General features: G+C 36.1%; 1 protein-coding gene across 1 annotated transcript; it reads right to left on the bottom strand.

The window, feature by feature from the left end:
• Positions 1-3,925: 3,925 nt before the first annotated feature.
• LOC147063580 (regulation of nuclear pre-mRNA domain-containing protein 1B) lies at positions 3,926-16,793 on the bottom strand. Its single transcript, XM_085959685.1, has 6 exons — positions 16,557-16,793; positions 15,349-15,585; positions 9,868-10,127; positions 7,297-7,405; positions 5,693-5,868; positions 3,926-4,864 (listed from the first exon to the last, which is right to left on the bottom strand). Exons 1-6 carry the CDS (start codon positions 16,705-16,707, stop codon positions 4,709-4,711), a joined length of 1,089 nt encoding a protein of 362 aa, XP_085815811.1. The 5' UTR covers positions 16,708-16,793; the 3' UTR covers positions 3,926-4,708.
• Between the last annotated feature and the right edge of the window lie 1,973 nt (positions 16,794-18,766).

Raw genomic sequence — 18,766 nt, forward strand, 5'->3', positions numbered from 1 at the left:
GTTTGTTTGTTCGTATTTAATGCGCAGCCATACCGTTCATCCGATTGCGATAAAACTTTGTAAACTTATTGCTTGCACTTGCGGGAAGAGTATAGGCTATACTAATATATAAAAATGAATGTCTGTCTGTCTGTGTGTCTGTCCCGTATGCGTTCCTATCAGTGGCGAAGGGTGGAGGTAAGCTGTTAAGATTCGCTATAAATAGTGCACACTTAACTTTGTTAGTCATATGTATTTGTTTTTATTGAACTAAGACTACAATTTACAGATGGTATTAGTTAGTTTTTAAAAATCAATTAAACCCTGCCTAAACGAAACCATAATAGATTTGGTCTAATTTGGGCAATGCGACAAAATTGTGTACAATTTTTCATTCATAGTTATTTGTTTTCGTTGGATTAAAACTACATATTACACATATTTTTGCTTCATTTTTTTGATTCATTAAGCCCTGCGTAAACCAAACTATAATAAATAAAAAATATTATTCTATCTATAAAATACTCAAAGTTATGTATGATTTAATTGCATAATTTTAGATATTTTATAGATAGACATGTATTTTTTGACTAATATCTATTATGGCTTGGTTTCTCAGGGTTTAATTGAATTTTAAAATCTAACCTACACTATCTGTTAATTGTAGTCTTATTTCAATGATAACAAATATGTATGTCTGAAAAAGTTTAATGTGCACTATTTATGGCGGATATTAACAGCCTACCTCCACCCTTCGCCACTGGTTCCTATACCATTCATCCGATTGCAATGAAACTTTGGTGAGTTGTCATGCGCATGCCTACGAAGGTTTCTGAATTAGAAAATCATCTTCTTCTACTATTCGTATGCGTTCCTATACCATTCATCCGATTGCGATGAAAATTTTGTCAGTTGTGTGCGGTTTCTAAATTATTATTATATAACATACAAAGTTTGTTGTTTGTTTGTTCCATCCAATTTTGATTTTTTTTTTTACTACATATTTATAACATTAATAACGTTTTCATATTTTGGATTCGATTTTAATTTAGTGTTCTTATGTTTGGCCTTTACTCCTATTATAATTATTTTCATATTGCCATATTGTATTACACAGATATTTTAATATTAAAGAAATAATTACCTCTTATTATTTTTCAAATATCTAAGATAAATATAACCACGAAGCGACCCCGTGCGAAGCCGGGTACTTCAGCTAGTTATTAATAAAAAGTGGTTAGTAGCTAGTCAATTAAGTAATTAATTTGTAATCTCTTTTTAGAATTTCATAGCTTCGATATTTTTGGAAAACCCTGTCAATGACAACATGAATCTTATTACCTACTTACAACAATGCAGTGATTAAAATAAGCAATTTGAGGGTATATTATTTTGTTGTTTTTATTTAATAAAACGCATTTTTTTTTTTTTTTTTGTACTTATTCCACTTTAATTAATATATTAGGACCGGTTTCGTCCGCCTCAGTGGGACATTTGGGAAAATAAAAGGTATATTATTTGATTTTGCAATCATTCAATAATAAAAATAAATAATAATTTAGACTTTTGAAACATGTATAAATCAAAACAATATTTTTGCCACGACACGTACGGCATGGTAACATAATATGTTACCATTTATGTACTTTGATGTTTGTCAATGACATTATTAAAATATTTACAATATGTTTTTATAAAAGCCAAATTATTTACGAACAAGGCAAGTGTACGCAATTTGGGGGATTAAGCAAAAAACCCAAGGGAGTGGATATTATCCCACAGCTCTCTATAATAGATTGACCGTGGGACAGTTCGTCAGATGCATGCGCATGCCTCCGCGCTATTTTATTCTAGGAAATTTGACTCAACGTCAATAACAATAAGTAAGACATTTAAAGGGTAGGTAAGTAGGTAATAAAATAATTTAGGCAGGCAATTTTAGTTACGTCGTGACATTTTTGAAAAAAGCTTTCACATAATATTTTGGCTGTTTGTCTCTTAGTAATTTGGTTCATATACTTAGGTAGGTATCTACTAATAACCGGTTAACCGCGTAAAATTACCAGGTTTTCGGTTAGTTCAGGAACCCGCGGTTAGACGGTTTCGGTTAAAACCGGTTTGGAAGGTCTAGCTAAAATGTTGCTACTCCATAAGCCACTGTTTCACCCATTCGGAACGACGTCTTTCCGTTATGACCCTGTCATGGGCATACATTGCAAAACATGCAATCGCAATACGTTGGCGTCTGTTTCCACGATACCTAAACATATTTTTGTTTTTACGATACAATTAGGTAATACCTAGTGGAAAATGTTATTTACGGTACATAGTTGACACACACTTTACAATATTCATAAATTAATATAAAATATGAGTAGCAAAAGAACTAATACGCAACTATAATAATATACTTATTATTTTTTAATTAATACGACATTTCCAGACGAACATGTATTATGACTTCTATCACCCGAAGAAAAATGGTTTGTACTATGTAAATCTTTGTCTTTTAAGATAAGGTCAGGATTTTCTTGTGTACATATATCTAAAATATCCTTATTTCATGGATACACAAAATGTAAGTAGTGACATCTCCGTCCAAATCGGCGAGTGAGTGAGGGTCCAGTGCTGTTGACTTAAATTTTTGCTACGACGTATTTAATTGAACTTTTAGAACTTTGCAGTTTAATATATCGCATCCTCGCAACTAAACCGCCACAAGTCCAAATTTACATGTTTCGAGTTAATTACTATGTTTCATTGTCTATCGTTCATAGTATATGTACCGAAAATTTCATATCTCTAAGTCATCAAATTAAGTCAAAACTTCATTCAATATCTAAACATATTTCAAAAACATAGTACAAAAATGCGAAAGGTAAAAACTTCAAAGCTCATTTTCTCTGTTTGACGTTTTTTGGATTGTGGCAGTTTAGTTGCGATGGTGCGATATATTGAAAATCAAAGACACAAATAAATTTTGTGGCTTGATTACTTTTTGTTCTTACCCCGTCTTATCTGTTATTAGTCATGTGTTGACAATCGACTTTGCAAATCGCTTCATCGATACAAATCTCTGTCTTATTCCTTCATTGACTTATGCAATACTATAACATGCGTTAGAAAAGACCGATGTATATAATTGAGACATACTATAATATAGGAGAATTTTATTTAAAATACTCCGTTTCACCTGTCATTTCGTAAATAGGTATGGATTCTGGTCACCGTGCCGGTCTCTGATATAACCCAACTGCTTTTTTGTATGAAAATATGGAACTGGGAAATTTAGTGATTTTTGTAGCAGAGCGACATGACATTAATTTGAATGTTTTGGGCTGACTTGGCCTTCAAACAACATTGATTAACACAGAAATGTCGATATTTTCTTTGGAATGTAATGGATCAGATTACAAGAGTTCTTTACAGAATGTTGGAAACAATTACATAAAATGTGCAAATGCATAAATTTAACTTAAGGGCCCACATGCGCCACGTAGGTCAAAATGGAGGTTTTATGGTATTTTCAGAGCATAAGCCTGGACATTCGTTAAACGTTGTAGATAATCTGTTTATATAATTTTGAAGCCTTATTATCCTTTATATTTATTTTAAACATTTGATTATTGACTGAATATTTGACTGCATAAAGTATTTTTATTACATAAAATAGTAGGTTCGAATCCTGGGTCTGGCAAGTACACATATTGTTTTTCAATTTGTGTGTGAGTCAGGGTATGGACCTAATAGGTTGAGCAAGTGGCTGATATCCATTTCTCGTAAAAACAAAATCTGTTAATACAAACCTCTACTCTGTGGAGGCCCATATGATCCTATTAGGATCGGACATGGTCGGAAAAAAAAATATTATTCTTTTAAACCTCTCGATCTAATGCTTTCTTCAAATGAAAATTTTGAGAATAAGATTAAAATGAAAAATGCGAATTACATTTACATCAGTGGTTTTATTTATATAATATAATATTTATAATTCACCAAATACCCTAGTACAGCAGTGATAATATGCAAACTGTATCGTAACATTTCAAATAAACACTAATTCAATGCATGATCACAATTATAAGATTTGTATGCTTTAGTGGCTGTTTGCTTGCACCTAATCAGCAGGTCTATGTAATAACTGGTGATATAAAGTCACCCGACGACATGACGTAATTGTGACGTAAGCCAATACACGCTCGAGGCAAGCCGCTCAACACACACTGCTCACCATAGATATTATTATGCTGAAACACCTATTTGTGTATGGGGATAATGAATAACGCCAGTATTTGACTAGCGTTATTTTCTCGAATGCTATTATCACTCCGGTAGTACGTCACAATGATGTCATATGACGTCATGTCGACCGGGCGACTACAATTCGCAAGTTCTAACATAAGGCCCCTGGTGATCAAAATTTAAACTGCTATTCCATTATCGCAGACGTTATGAAAGAAGTTGAATTCAGATATGACTTCACTTCCGAATAGCCAAATCACCGATCTTAATACACACAGGCGCAGGGCACTGCACAAAGTTGTCTAAACTGACTCGTCATATTGTTTTTGGGTTATTATAAAGCCCACCGGACAAACCCGCAACTGCCTAATTTGTGGACACAATGGATTTATTTTAAAATTGAAAAATACCAAGGTGGATATATGCAGAATAGTCGTCCGCATAAATTTAACACGCAGCAAACAAATTTTACACTAAACACGGGCATTCAGTGAGGGTAGAGGTTGAAGAGGTCTCCTGCAGACGGCAGGGGAGCGAGCCCGGTGGTGACATCGGGAAGCTGCGTCACGTCTGGCAGAGATTCCATGTGTGATTTGATTTCCGCTCGCACTGCGTACACCTTCTGAAGCTTTACATTGTATTCCTGGAAAATGCCATGAATTGTCTTTTATTTATGTTATTGATTAATACTATAAAAGCGTGATCACAGAACAGATTAATAAATAGAATTCGAATAGGCTAGACCCCCTAATACACCACATTTTGAATGTGTGTCCAACAAAAATGAAACACACATAGACATGCAATAGTGTGTGTTGCAACCTTTATATACACAAATATTGAATGAGCGTCAGTGCATAAACCGAGAGCAGTTGTCAGAACGAAGGACAAGCTTAGAATGACGTATTCTTGACACGTGTTTAAGTTTATCCCATATTCTTCCACACTCGAGATCGGTTGCCTGTTACTCCGCACCCGTTAGGTATTTCAGTTCCCATTAATTCTGTGTTCCCTGAGCGCGATGCAGACTCATCAGTTAGGCTCAACTTTTCCTTCTGCTTCCTGGCAGTACAACCTTATGCAGGTCTTGGTCTCCAGCATCTGCCTTTATCCAGGTCTGTCCAAAGTCGCTTCCCTCCAGTTTAGGACGCCCAACATCTTTAATTCCAATTCGGCACTATCTTTCCATCTTGAACGAAATTTATGTAGTCTTACGGTTGGGATTCTTTTTCCATGATCAAAGTCACATGGTTTTTTTCACATCCAAAATCTCAGTTGAAAGCTGTTTTATAAAAAATCCCTGACACCTCATGGGAACCTGGTCAGGAGTCATTGATCAGTTGGCGAGATAATAGCGAATCAGAGCTACAGTATGGAATTTTGATTTATAGAAAATATTTCAGGAAGGAAATTTTCTGGTGTATTACTGGATAAAGGTAAAAAGAAGAGAATTTGCGAAGGGGAAGGTTACCTCGAGGCGTTGCTCCGCCTGACGCGTGAGGTCGTGTTGCGCCTGCGCAAAGTCATGAAGGGCGGCGGCCAAACCGCGGCGCCGGTCCATCTCAGCAGAAAGCCGCGCATTGTACTCGGCCAACAGCCGCACGGCTGCACCCACCGCCTCTGACAGACTCAATGCTTCTTCTCTATCTGGAATCACCGTCATAATCATAAAACAATGAAACTCAACGTTATGACGGTATAGTAGATATTAACAAACCATACGACTGTCGTTTTTATCTCTTAATTATTTCAATGCAAGCATTTAATATTCTGCTTGGCATGGAACAAACTTTTGGAAAATTGGAAAAAATATTATTTAGGTAGTTACTATTATACTAATACATTTATCTTTCGAAATATTGATATTTTGTTTGCCCCCACTTCAATTTAAGACGATCACAACATTACATGAAAAATATATAGAAGTGGGTACTATTATTAAAATGACAATCAATAATTTATAGCTAAATTCACATAGGTTTGACATGTAGGTGGTTTTTGATATTTTGTAAGACAATCGGAGCAGTGAAGCTAATGAAGTTTTATATCGCTATGTTGTAGGACTGTAGGTAAAAACTGACAGTGAGGAGGGAAAGCTGTATGATTTTTGACCGCACGCAAATCCATACACGTGTACAGTTTCCATTAACTTCTGACTAACCTAGTTATATCACTTTGTAGAGAAGAAAATGTAGAATCATATTCAATAGCTATTTCAAAAATAGTGAAAATCAGGTTATCTAGTTGTAGTAATGAAGTGACGATATTATGTACCTATAGGTACTTACAATTTCAATTTAATACTGTACCATAATATTAGTTAAAACCTATCTGGCCACCTAGGTGTTTTCGACAAATTTCTTTTCAACAAAACCATCTGTTTACTCATAAAATAAACAAATGCACATGGGATATGAGCCAAGCAAGTCGGTGGAAAGGTGTATTAGTGGCCACTATGGTAGACTAGCTGTCAGCAATAATAATAAGGATATTATTGCTCTGAGGGATTATCAGTTAACTGTCGGGTAGTCTCGGCTTTTGAGCTTTGAGAATCAATGTCTCCGCCGAATCTTAGGGGCACGTTACAAACATTCGAGTTCGTGAGTCGACACACAACAACAGTGGCTGGGACATGTGTTCAGATGCCGCCAGAGAGTGTGACACTTCGTACATTTATGGCACAGCCTCAAGAGTTCCGTCGCCGTGGCCAACCCTCCCTCACCCTGCAGCGGTGCCACAAAAGTGATCTAGCATGACGGGAGGCGCGAGAATTGTCGATGGACTGAGGGAAGTGGGGCGAACTTGTGCTCGTCCTATGCCCCAATGCTGGGTCGTGACAGGGTGAAAGAAGAAAGAAGTCTCAGGGTAGTAAACAAATTTAGTAGGTAATATTAAATTTCAAATGAATCTCTAATACACACATAATTAAAAAAAGATTTCTTTGATTTGAATGTTTTCCTGCCATTTGTCAATCAGCCAATTTTTTTCCGTATAGCTATAAATGTTTCATACAAATAATTGTAAATGCATAGAAGAATAGTGAAAGTAAAAGTGGATAAAATTAAAAAGACTAACTTTCAAGGTTGGCGAGCAAGTGAACTTCGGAGACCTCCGGGGGCAGTGAGGCGATCTTCTCACGGACAACGGCATCGCTGGACGCACTGTTCTCTAACTCCAGCAGCACCTGATATCATTCAACCGTTTCATTTCACCCCTTAATGTTAATGACACACATACATATCATCATTTTTTTCTCTCAAGAACAGGACATTATCTTAAGCCATTGGTGACCGATATAGAATACTAAATTGACTTCCAACAATCAAATATTAATAACTCAAAAAATATGTAAATCATTTGATTTTTTTGAAGATCAATAAAAAAAGGATGCTTTAATATCAATGCCATTATATGGACGAAGCATCTGGAAAAAAATGACACTCACTTTAGTGTCGGGTCTGCCGAATGGCATAATCTGTTCTAACGCCATTACAATAAAGGTGATATTGCTATAAATTCCCGATACTTTTTGTCGGGTCTGCCGAATGGTTCGGTTCGAACGGGTTCGCTCAAATGAACATTGACACTAGAAACACTGTTCTAACGCCATTACAATAAAGGTGATATTGCTATAAATTCCCGATGAGTGATATCGCATAATGGAAATTGCGTGAAGTCTACGTATACATGTGCGAATGTCGCTATGCGCGATTTTACTTGCTAGCTATTGTATTGAGTGCGTTGTCCATTAATAATGTCATTGTTTAATATGATTTAAAAGAGAGAAAAAATATATATTTAAAGCGAGAGGAGGTTCAAAATTCAATAAATAAAAACGTTTTCGTTTATTCTTCAAAATTTTACGATTAGCACTCAATAAAAAACCAATTACATCCTAAAGATTTAAAAAAAATTGCTTGTATTATAAAGCGTAATCTATTTTCATATGATAACATATAATTGGATGAAGAGTTGTCAGCATGGACACCTTCCAGATTTGTGCCGAAATAGTGTCTGATAAGATTTCATTTCACCCTTTTTCACTTTTTCAGTAAGCTTTGGTATTCCTTTCCGGTTTCTTTTTACAGTACCGCGAGCATTGGTTTTGCGGTCATGTAGTTTTTGAAATAAAATTGAACTTGTATACCAATTATCTAGATATTATGATGTATGTCCCCGATTCAAATATGGCTCCATGAGTGTCATTGCTACACTGTCTGAAATACCTATATGTGGGTGTTGTATATATTCTGTCGCTTGTCCAGTGTACACAATAAAATTGAGAACATATCCCGGAGCACAGTCACAAATTACAGAAAATTTAATGTCAAAACGACTAGCTTTCAATGGAATATACTGACGAAATGTCGATCTGCCTTTTAACAGCAGCAAACTTTCATGGATGCGTATATTCATGTAGTAATGCATAATTTATGGAGCGCATCAACGCGCTTAAGGCATAGATCCGGTTAATGAATGTTTGAAAAGTCAGACAACTACAATTCTGCGAAAAGTGTATAATTTAGAAAGAATGTAATAATTCGTAGATAAAAATATTATTATTGGCTCTACAATCCTATGTAGATCTAGGCCGCCTCATGAAGAGGTTTCTAATAGATTTTAATCTATGAATAGTATTTCTGCCCATCTAAGGAAGAAGGCAGTAACTTGCAAAAATTGTGAAATTGAGTTATGAATGCCATCCGTTAGGTAATTTTGAAAGCTATATATTCTGTTCACTTTAAAATCAGTATTATCACTAAAATACCGTTAAAATCCTTAGTGAAAAAATAGACATCTTTTAAAATAAAACATTTTTTTTAGCAAAAAGGTAGTAATTGCACCTATTCATTGCAGTTACTACTTGTTTATTATTACTTTGTTTCGGTGTTGTTTGGGCATAACCTGATAACTGCTTTTTTGGTCATTTTATGTTAAGAGTAAAAATTGGGTCACTATAGTATTATCTTCCATTTGGTAATGACCCGATATCTATATTTCACTTAAAATGCTCAAAACGCTATTGTAATAATATGATGATATGTGAACAAACACAGTGGTTAGTTTGGTCAAAACATGACCAAAGACCTTATCATAGTTAGATTACTGATAACTGACCTTATTTTCCTAATTAGTGAAATAACTGAAAATCTAAGTATCGTCATATTCTTCTTCAGTTATTTATTTTGAAGCGTTTTTTTCAATTTTAAACAAAAAAATGAACTGAAATTTATGTGGGCAATTCAAAGCTTAAAATGGCTCTCCTGTAAATTCAACATTTTGCAGTTAACAGGTTATGCCCAAACAATACCGGTTTGTATTTTAACATCTTACTAATAAAAATTACCACCGGTTTTTTATTAATTCACAGTACTAAAGTTTGAGAAAAAACACATTATGTCATTTATCTCGAAAGTGTGTGAGAGTCAGTTATTGCCTTCTTCCCAAGAAAGGCAGATTTATAATACTCACTGAATTTCAGATGTCTAGTAATAAAAACATAGAAGTTGTAAGATGTTTTACTTCAAATAGCTCTCCTGTAAAATTGCATTTTTGTAGATGTCTCGTAGGGACCGTCGAAATACCTATATTTAAAAATGAGTAGAAGCGCTCCGTTGACGATAAATATTGTAAAAGGCGTATCACCTTGACGAGCTCCTCGGGCTCAGGGGGGTCTCCTGGCGGATTCTTGGGACTGAGGGTGACGTGCGTCTCCACAGAACCATCAGCCTCCAACCGCGTCTCGCTCTTTTTCCTCTCTCTCCTGAGAGGTTCGGGCGGGCCGTCACCGGATGAATCTGAGTCGGGAGCTTTAGCGCGCTTGACATCCTGCGCGAGAGCGGTTGTCTCTTCAGTTTTCCGTTTTTTGGTGACGGGTGTGTCTTCTTTTGTCGAGCCGGGATCCACTAAAATGTGACAAGAAACCGTCCCGAAGTATGTTCGTTAATATTTTAATAACACGGACACACGTCCCAGTCATGCGTGTCAGTGATGTCCTGAGATGTGAATGCTTAACAAAAGATTATTGAGGAAATCTGCCAGCGCCGCTGCGCTCAGCTGCAATTATAAGTGGGGAGCAGGGCTGCCAGATAATTATTTTACCAAATCAGGATTTATATAATGTGAAATAAACAAAATCGGGATTTATTAGCAAAAAGCGGGACAACCTAAAAAATGCATAGTTCAATATTTATAATGTTTATTTCTATACAGTACACTCTCAGTAATCCGCCGCTCAATGATCCGACAACTACTATAATCCGCCATTATTTTTACTAGTTGAAAGCACAAAATCAAGCTCTATAATTTGCCGGTATTCGATTTTCAAATTCAGTAGTCCACCGCGTACAAGTATACAACGCAGATGAGACAGGTTTATTTTGGAAACTTCTCCTTCGTAAAATGTACGTTCATCGTGAAGAAAGTAATGTACCAAGGAGGAAAGTGCCCAAGGACTGCATCACAATTTATGCCGTGCTCCAAGGCAACCGGGACACACAAAATGAAGCTTTTGGTCATAGGGAAAGCCAGGAATCCTAAGCCATTCATAAATACCTGCCTCATTGAACAACTGGTTGTGTCAAGTGATTTACTTTTTAATATTTAGTTACTAAACTTAGTTTATAAATATGTATAATTTGCTAGTAGAAATTTCTCAAAAACACTATTTTTACGAAATACCTGTTTTAACTTTTACCATGTTTTGTATGTATGCACTATAATCCACCGCTTACACTAATTGGCCGCTTGTCTGGTTTATGGGGTGGCGGATTACTGAGAGAGTACCTACTATAATATCAATTAAATGACAAAACACGAACAACAAAACTCCAAATCAGGATTTATATCATGTGAAATAAACAAAATCAGGATTTAGTAGCAAAAAGCGGGACAACCTAAAAAAGCACAGTTCAATATTTCTAACGTTTATTTCTATAATATCAATTAAATGACAACACAAACAACAAAACTCTTTAACTATTAAAATAATAATTAAACAAGATTTTTTCCTGACACTCGTCTATTTGTACTTGGCTGAAGATTTTAATCAGCTCAACAGGACGTCTGTTTCTTGTTTCTGGCCATTATAAATTCATCTAAGAAAATACCCGTTCGGTATAGCAATTAGATGACTTAAAATAAATGAATTTAGTTTGAAAATGTTTTAGTCTCTTTTTCAATATATATATTCAATTCAATTCAATTCATTTATTTTTTTAACATATTGTGGACATTACAAATTATAAGTTTAAGACGTTCACAACATGACATTTAGAAACAAAGATATATAAATATAACAGTATTACATAAAAAAAAGAGATATATCAGTAGATGAATTAGATAGGTACAAGGAAGTACATCGGATGAGTTAAGCAGACCCTATTTTAAGAATTTATAAAACAACATCCACCTAAACTCATTCTCACGTAGGTGGAATATATCAACACCCGAAGCAATTTCGTTGAACATAGTTATCACTCTCCCAATTGGCATTACCAGTGGCAGGTTGGTTCTGCACCTTGGGAGAATAAACAACTGGTGGTCTCTATTTCTAAGATAGTTATCAGGGACACAAAGGTCAACACTGCCCAGAATGGCAGAGTTCTCATTTATACCTTGTATAAGTCGAAAAAAATATGCAGCTAAATAAAGATTTCTTCTAAATTGCAGACTGCAGTATGTAAGCATGCCTAAGAGAAAGTCAGTTGGATAAAGCCACGGATAGTATCCATACAACCTCAAGTAAAGGAGTCTCAAGAATTTCTTCTGTACCCTCTCCACCATAAGGCCATACTTCAACTGGTGCGGTGCCCAAACAATAGACCCACTCTCAAGTCTGCTTCGAACTAAAGAATTAAATAAAAGTTTTAATACCGTAACATCTGAAAAGACCCGGGAAGTACGCATGACGAAGCCCAACATTTTAAGCGCTTTGTTACAAATGGTAACTATATGGCTAATAAATGTCAGTTTACTCTCAAACGTAATGCCAAGATCCCTTACAGATGATATTCGTGACAGAACTCTGCCATGCATCGAGTATTGGAAAAACAACACTTTTGAGGCTCTGGTAAACGATAAAAGATTGCATTTATCAATATTGAATTCTAGTTTGTTACGCCTGCCCCCATTTAATACATTATCTATATCAAGTTGGAGCTGATGACAATCGTCCAAGGTGACAACTTCCAAAAAGAGTTTCAAGTCATCAGCGAACAACAAAAACATAGCATTTTTTATTACCAATGCTATGTCATTTATAAAAATCGTGAACAGCAACGGCCCTAAGTTTGAGCCCTGGGGGACACCAGAAAATGTGTAAAAGGTCTGTGACTGATAAAGGCCGTACGATACGTATTGTTGACGGTTCCTAAAATAACTCCCGAATAGTTTCAAAAATCGATCCGACAATCCAATAAGTTGGAGTTTTTCCATCAGGATGTCATGATCGACCTTTTCAAATGCTTTCGAGAAGTCATTGTAAGAACAGTCAACCTGGTGGCCTCTATCCAGTGCCGATGACACATAATCGGTAAATACCATCAGGTTAGTTTCCGTTGATCGGCCTGCTCTAAATCCATGCTGTTCATTTATTATAAATGACTCAATTTTTGGAGAAATCATGTTGTGCATGATCATCTCAAGAACTTTTGCTGGTGCAGAGAGAACAGCTACCGGCCTGTAATTCTCCACTGATGACTCTGTACCACTCTTATGGATTGGAGTAACCTTCGACATCTTCCACGTTTCCGGGAAGATACCTGTCTCCATTGCGAGATTAAATATATATGAAAGCGGGCCTTTGACGAAGTCAATACAACCCTTTAAAAAAAATGTAGGAACATAATCAGGTCCCAAAGAGCGAGTATTCTTTAGTTTTTTAATAAACTGAAGTACATCGCCCTCATTAATTGAAAAAATATCGACGGATTGGGCACCACATGACGGTTTTCCTGACGTTGAGGCAACATTCAGATTTGGAATACTACTTGCGTAAACAGACTTGAAATGACCAGCAAATGCTTCTGCCAATCCATGTCCGGTCACCTCTTCGCCCTTCCAACTCATCCTATCGGTAAACCCACCATCTCTTCTTAACGATTTTACGTAATTCCAAAACAATTTAGGATTTTCGCGAATGGAATCTCCTACCGTTTCCATATATGTTCGATAGGCCCGTCGAACAGTTTGTCTCACTTTCGAACGATAGATGCTAAACATGATATAGTCAGTCCGATCATGCCCAGCCTTCCATGCTGTATGATAGTTATGCTTGACCTTAATGTCCCCAATAATCTCCCGAGAAAACCACCTCGGGTATCGCCTTCCACCACGACATGGCGACTTCCTCGAAAAACATTGATCAAAAATATTATACACAATATTGTAAAAACATTGTACCGCCTCATTCACATCACAAATCTCGAGCAACTCACTCCAGTCCACTTCACTCATCAATGAGTAAAGTAGCTTGAAGTTTCCGCCTTCAAACCTCCACCCGCCGAATTGGTTGGTTTTCTAAGAGGGAATTGGAGTCTGAAGCGGACGAGTCGACCGAAACCTGAGCAGAAAAACTAAAGTTGGATGATACACATCTTCGCGTACAAGAGGAGACATGCACCGTGAAAGCGATAAGTCGATATTGCTAAATACCCTATCCAAAAGTCCATTGCTAGAGTTAGAGACATCATTGTGCTGAGAAAATCCAAAAACAGAACACAGAAATTCAAGGTCATCGCTGACTCTTTTACCACTACGCGCTGAGTTTAGATTAAAATCTCCCATTACAATAATCTTTCTATCAATTAAGTTGATATTAGATAGCATACTCTCAATAAAACACTTATACACCTCCAAGTCACTTGCTGGTGGAAAATAAATGACGCAAACGTAAATATATATATATATATATATATATAATATATATTCAAATAGTTTTAAACTACAAATCTCAAAATATATAAACAGCAAGTGGTGTATAGTTTATACTGAAATGTATAATTAATGTACCTACATAACTATTTGTTAAAAAATTACGTACTAATTAATATTGCTTTTTTTTTAAATAATGTAGGATTTTAAAATAGTATGTACCTACAAATTATTATTAATAAATATTCTACCTGCATGCTAGTATTGCCTATAGTAGAGATTTCCAATCTGGGCGCAAGTGCAACATTCGTGTGCGCAATGAATAGTGATGGTGAAAAAATGTTGATAAAGAATATTATAATTGTATCGTTTTATTAAAAACTAATTTTTTGTGAAAACCTGTTTTCTTCAAATTAAGGACTTACTTAACTGTTATTTTGTATACGTTTTCGAAAAGGCGGTAACACTTGTTCTCCAGTTGAGAACCCCTGGTCTATAGCTTTTATTATTTTATGTCATATTATGTAATTAATTTTATTCAATAAAAAAATTTAAAACTGAAACTTGCATTTGAACTAATTATTGCTGGTGACCCTGTATCATGCTGAAACAAATGTTAAGTTGTAACCATCGAATGACGCCAAATCCAACAGTGGTTACTTACCAACTGCGCCAAATTCTATGATAACAATCAAACTCTACTACCTCCAAACGGGTTTTTTATTTTTATACCGTAAAAAAAAAATATTTCGGCAATTTATTGTTAAGTCATTAAGACTCATACTTTTTAACATTATGTGCATTTTTATATGTTTAATTTAAGCATTCAAGCATTCATTTAAGCATTCGGCGCTGTACGCCCGGCCATACAAAAAACGCGAACTTATTCGCCTGTCTTTGAAGACAGAATGCCAGTCTCAGGCGTTTGTTTTGAATAATTTAAAATTTGGAAGAATACTGGTCCAATAATGAGACATTTAGGATATTATGATTGGTAAGTGTTTATGATAAATTTTCAATATATTTCAAAAAAAGAAAAATAATAAGGTTTATTGGTCAAAATTGGTTGCGTGTGGATTTGGCGGGTATCGGAAGTAGATAGATGCCTCATATTATGTTCATCAGAAATGTTTCTCAATTTTGAACTTCAAATTTATATTTTATTAGGTATGTTAAATGAAAACATTCGGTATCATGATATCAACACAGCCAGCATTGACAGAGGGAAAAAAGGGGTTGTAGTGCAGCACTCACCTATTTCTTTGAACTCTTGTATCTGTTTGGAGTCGTACACCCCTCGCTCCCCCCATATGTTGAGGATTCGAAAGAGAGAATCTTTGGTCCTTTTGTCGATCCCGGTGGCGGCCATCAGTTGAAATGATTTCTTGAGAATCTCTCCAAACTCCCGCCCGTACTCGGGCCCCTTCTTTTTGCTGTTCTGGATCACATCGTTAGCCAGATACATGAATGTCAGCTGTTTCCCATCGGGAGCTGAAAATCAAACCACCGTTTCACCACAGTCAAGTTTCCTATTCATCATTCATGTGCAATCAATTATTTTTAATGTTCAATGGATTATTTCATTTATATACGATAAAGATAGGCTATAAAATATACCATGGTCAAAATATTATAATGCACCTAGCACACCAAAAATAGCAAATCAGTGAAAAAATCGGTACAGTTCGGTTATGAGGAATACAGCGGAAAACACATTTTGAAAATACCTGATATACTGGATTATTTGTTAGTTGGGTTAGTTTAGGTTTGGTTAGGTTAACCTAACAAATAATCCAGTATATCGGCTATTTTCAAAATGTGTTTCCGCTGTACCAAAAAATCTTTTGTACACATTTTTTTCTTTCATTTAAACACTACAACACTCAATAACAACAGTGTACTAAGTAGTGAAAAAAAAACCGGGCTTAATAAAATCGCATAGATATATTGTCACTTCACGCGAAATGGGAAACCCTGGTATACCCCTTTAGACATTGGACTACCAGGGTCGTTTATGGTACAATGGATAATCACTCCTCATACAAAACTTTCATGAGCATTTGACGCTAGATACCAAATGATGACTTGGATTAGCGGGAAAAGCCCATAACCAAAATTTATTTACAAATTTCCCCTAGTACCAGTATCCCTTTATACTTGGGTTAATTCAAAAACTCGCACTACTGGCACATATATTATTATGTCACTGCTCATAGAGGTATCCTTCTAACAAAGTGGATATTTAATTAGCCAAATTAGACATGCGCTAGCTTCATATTATATAGGTATTATATTAAACTAAAATATAACCTCAAAATGTTGAAACCTCATCTGCAAACCCTTCATGGTTATGTGATGAGAAATAAATAAAATATCGTTTAACAAAATCAAATAAATTGTCGGTCGTGGGTGAATTGTTTTTTGGAAAGGAATGGTTCAATTTAATTGTTCTATTTACAAACCTTTCAGAAGCTCCTTCAGCCAAATTTTGACAGCTGTAGCGTGATGCTTTCTGTGGTGAATCAACCACAATGATAGCGTTTGAATACTTTGCTGACTGGAATTCAAGTCTTCAAGTTTTTTAATTAACGCTCCTTCTGTAAATCCCGACATTGTTATTGCGGCTATAACGTATTTTGATATTTGCCAAAACGTCAGTTACGTATATTATCGATGGTCACACCGCACACCGTTCAGTCAATAATATTATTATTAGTCATGGTAACATTTCAATTTGAATACTGCCAGTCGGTTGAATTTAATTATATTGGATTTGGTCAAGTACAACCTTAAAGAATACTTTTATAAAATGTATTATTAATAAATACTATCGACCGAAAGTAGATAGGTACTTGATGGAATTTGAATTTTAAATCCATTAGAATTTTTATTATTTCATGTTAATAATAACTTGGAAAAACTATAAAGATAGGTACAATGAGGTTATAATCTGAGAAAAAGGTAAAATAATATTGCTCACTCTTATGCCGGCGCTCCATTGGCATGCAAGTCGGATGATTTACAGTCTTCGGACTTTTTTTCGCGTGGAGCACTCCAGATCTGCGGACTTTTTAACCTGCAGAGTGGTGAACCCTGGAAACCTGAGCAACTACACCTACGATCACGTAGTCATCCCTGCTGGAGGGTGTAGTCAGGGCTAACGGAGAAGGAAGAAATGGCCCTCCGAAAAGGTGGTTAGGCGTGGGGCTAACAACCTCATCCCGTAAAAAACACATTGTTGCGAAACCACAACAACAGCCTCGGAAACCGGACACTAAACTCAGACAACCTGGCAAACGTTTTAAGGAAATACGATTTGGAACATGGAATACATTATCACTCTATCGACCAGGAGCACTTAAACTCCTCACAGAACAACTTATAAAATATCAATGTGATATTACGCCCTACAGGAGATGCGATGGATAGGTCAAGGAGTGATGGAGAAACGAGACTGCACTATACTCTATAGCTGCCATGATAGTGAACATCACTTTGGGACTGGATTCATCGTAAGCAAAAGAGTGGAACATTTAATTATTGGGTTCAAACCAGTCAACCCAAGGATCATGCGACTGTGAATTAAAGGAAGTTTCTTCAATTACTCATTTATAAGCGTACATGCCCCTCTATAGAGGATAAGTCGGATGAGGAAAAAGAGGACTTCTACGATGCATTAGAAAGCACGTACAACAGTTGCCCAAATCACGATGTGAAAATAATAATCGGTAATCTAAATGCCAAAATACCTAGGACGGGAGGAGATCTACACTGCCATTATCGGAAAACATAGTCTTCACAATGAAAGTAATGATAATGGTATCCGACTAATTAACTGTGTAGCGTCACTAAATATGGTTATTGGTAGCACAATGTTTCCCCGTAAGGACATAATATATAAGGGAACTTGGAAATCCCCGGATGGGTGCACAATAAACCAAATAGACCATATTTTGATAGATAACAGGTACAGATCGGATCTAATGAGCGTCCGGACATACAGAGGTGCTAATGTAGACTCAGACCATTTCATAGTGTGTTAAAAGTTAGAGCAAAGATCTCAAACACCAAAAAGGAAATGGGAGCAAGAGCGAAACCATTTGACACAGAGAAACTGAAGATTCCGCAAGAGCTGGCTCGGTACCTGGAGAGCTTGAACACTCACCTGAGCGAAAATGTTGAGGTTGGAGACCATGAAGAGGTGACTGGGAAGAGTGCAAGACTGCCATAGTATCCTCAACTAATGACACCTTAGGACGCCGAAAAAACAGGTGAACGATCAGAATGGTTTGACGGAGATTGCCGCGTAGTTAGAAGAAAACACGGGCATCAGACGATGAATATAAAAAGCGCCGGCATGACGAAAAGAAACTACACAAGAAAAAAAAACGTGACTATTTAAAAAAGGAAATAATGATCCTACTCCAAGAAAAGAAAGCCGGCTGTTCTATAGAAAGATAAATAATGTTAGGGAGGGTTTCAAGCCTCGTATCACAATGTGCAAGGATGATGATTGCATGATACTCACAGAAAAGTATCGTATTCTTGCCCGGTAGGTGGGTTTCTTCAACATTTAAATACCCCCTATAATGATGCTGGCAACACTGACATTAATACTCATGACCAGGAATCAGTACAAAGTGGCATGGATTATAACGAAGAACCACCGACA

This window comes from Rhyacophila brunnea, unplaced genomic scaffold (assembly GCF_057557595.1).
Source record: "Rhyacophila brunnea isolate RB1 unplaced genomic scaffold, BYU_Rbru_1.0 scaffold_9, whole genome shotgun sequence".
Taxonomy (NCBI): domain Eukaryota; kingdom Metazoa; phylum Arthropoda; class Insecta; order Trichoptera; family Rhyacophilidae; genus Rhyacophila; species Rhyacophila brunnea.

What these genes read in the sequence shown, in the direction of transcription:
- LOC147063580 (XM_085959685.1), bottom strand. Translation starts at nt 16,707, where the DNA reads ATGTCGGGATTTACAGAAGGAGCGTTAATTAAAAAACTTGAAGACTTG. An exon ending in GCTGAAGGAGCTTCTGAAAG is followed by an intron (nt 15,586 to 16,556) that starts GTTTGTAAATAG and finishes TTTGATTTTCAG; the next exon opens with CTCCCGATGGGAAACAGCTG. An exon ending in CTTGCTCGCCAACCTTGAAA is followed by an intron (nt 5,869 to 7,296) that starts GTTAGTCTTTTT and finishes CGGTGATTCCAG; the next exon opens with ATAGAGAAGAAGCATTGAGT.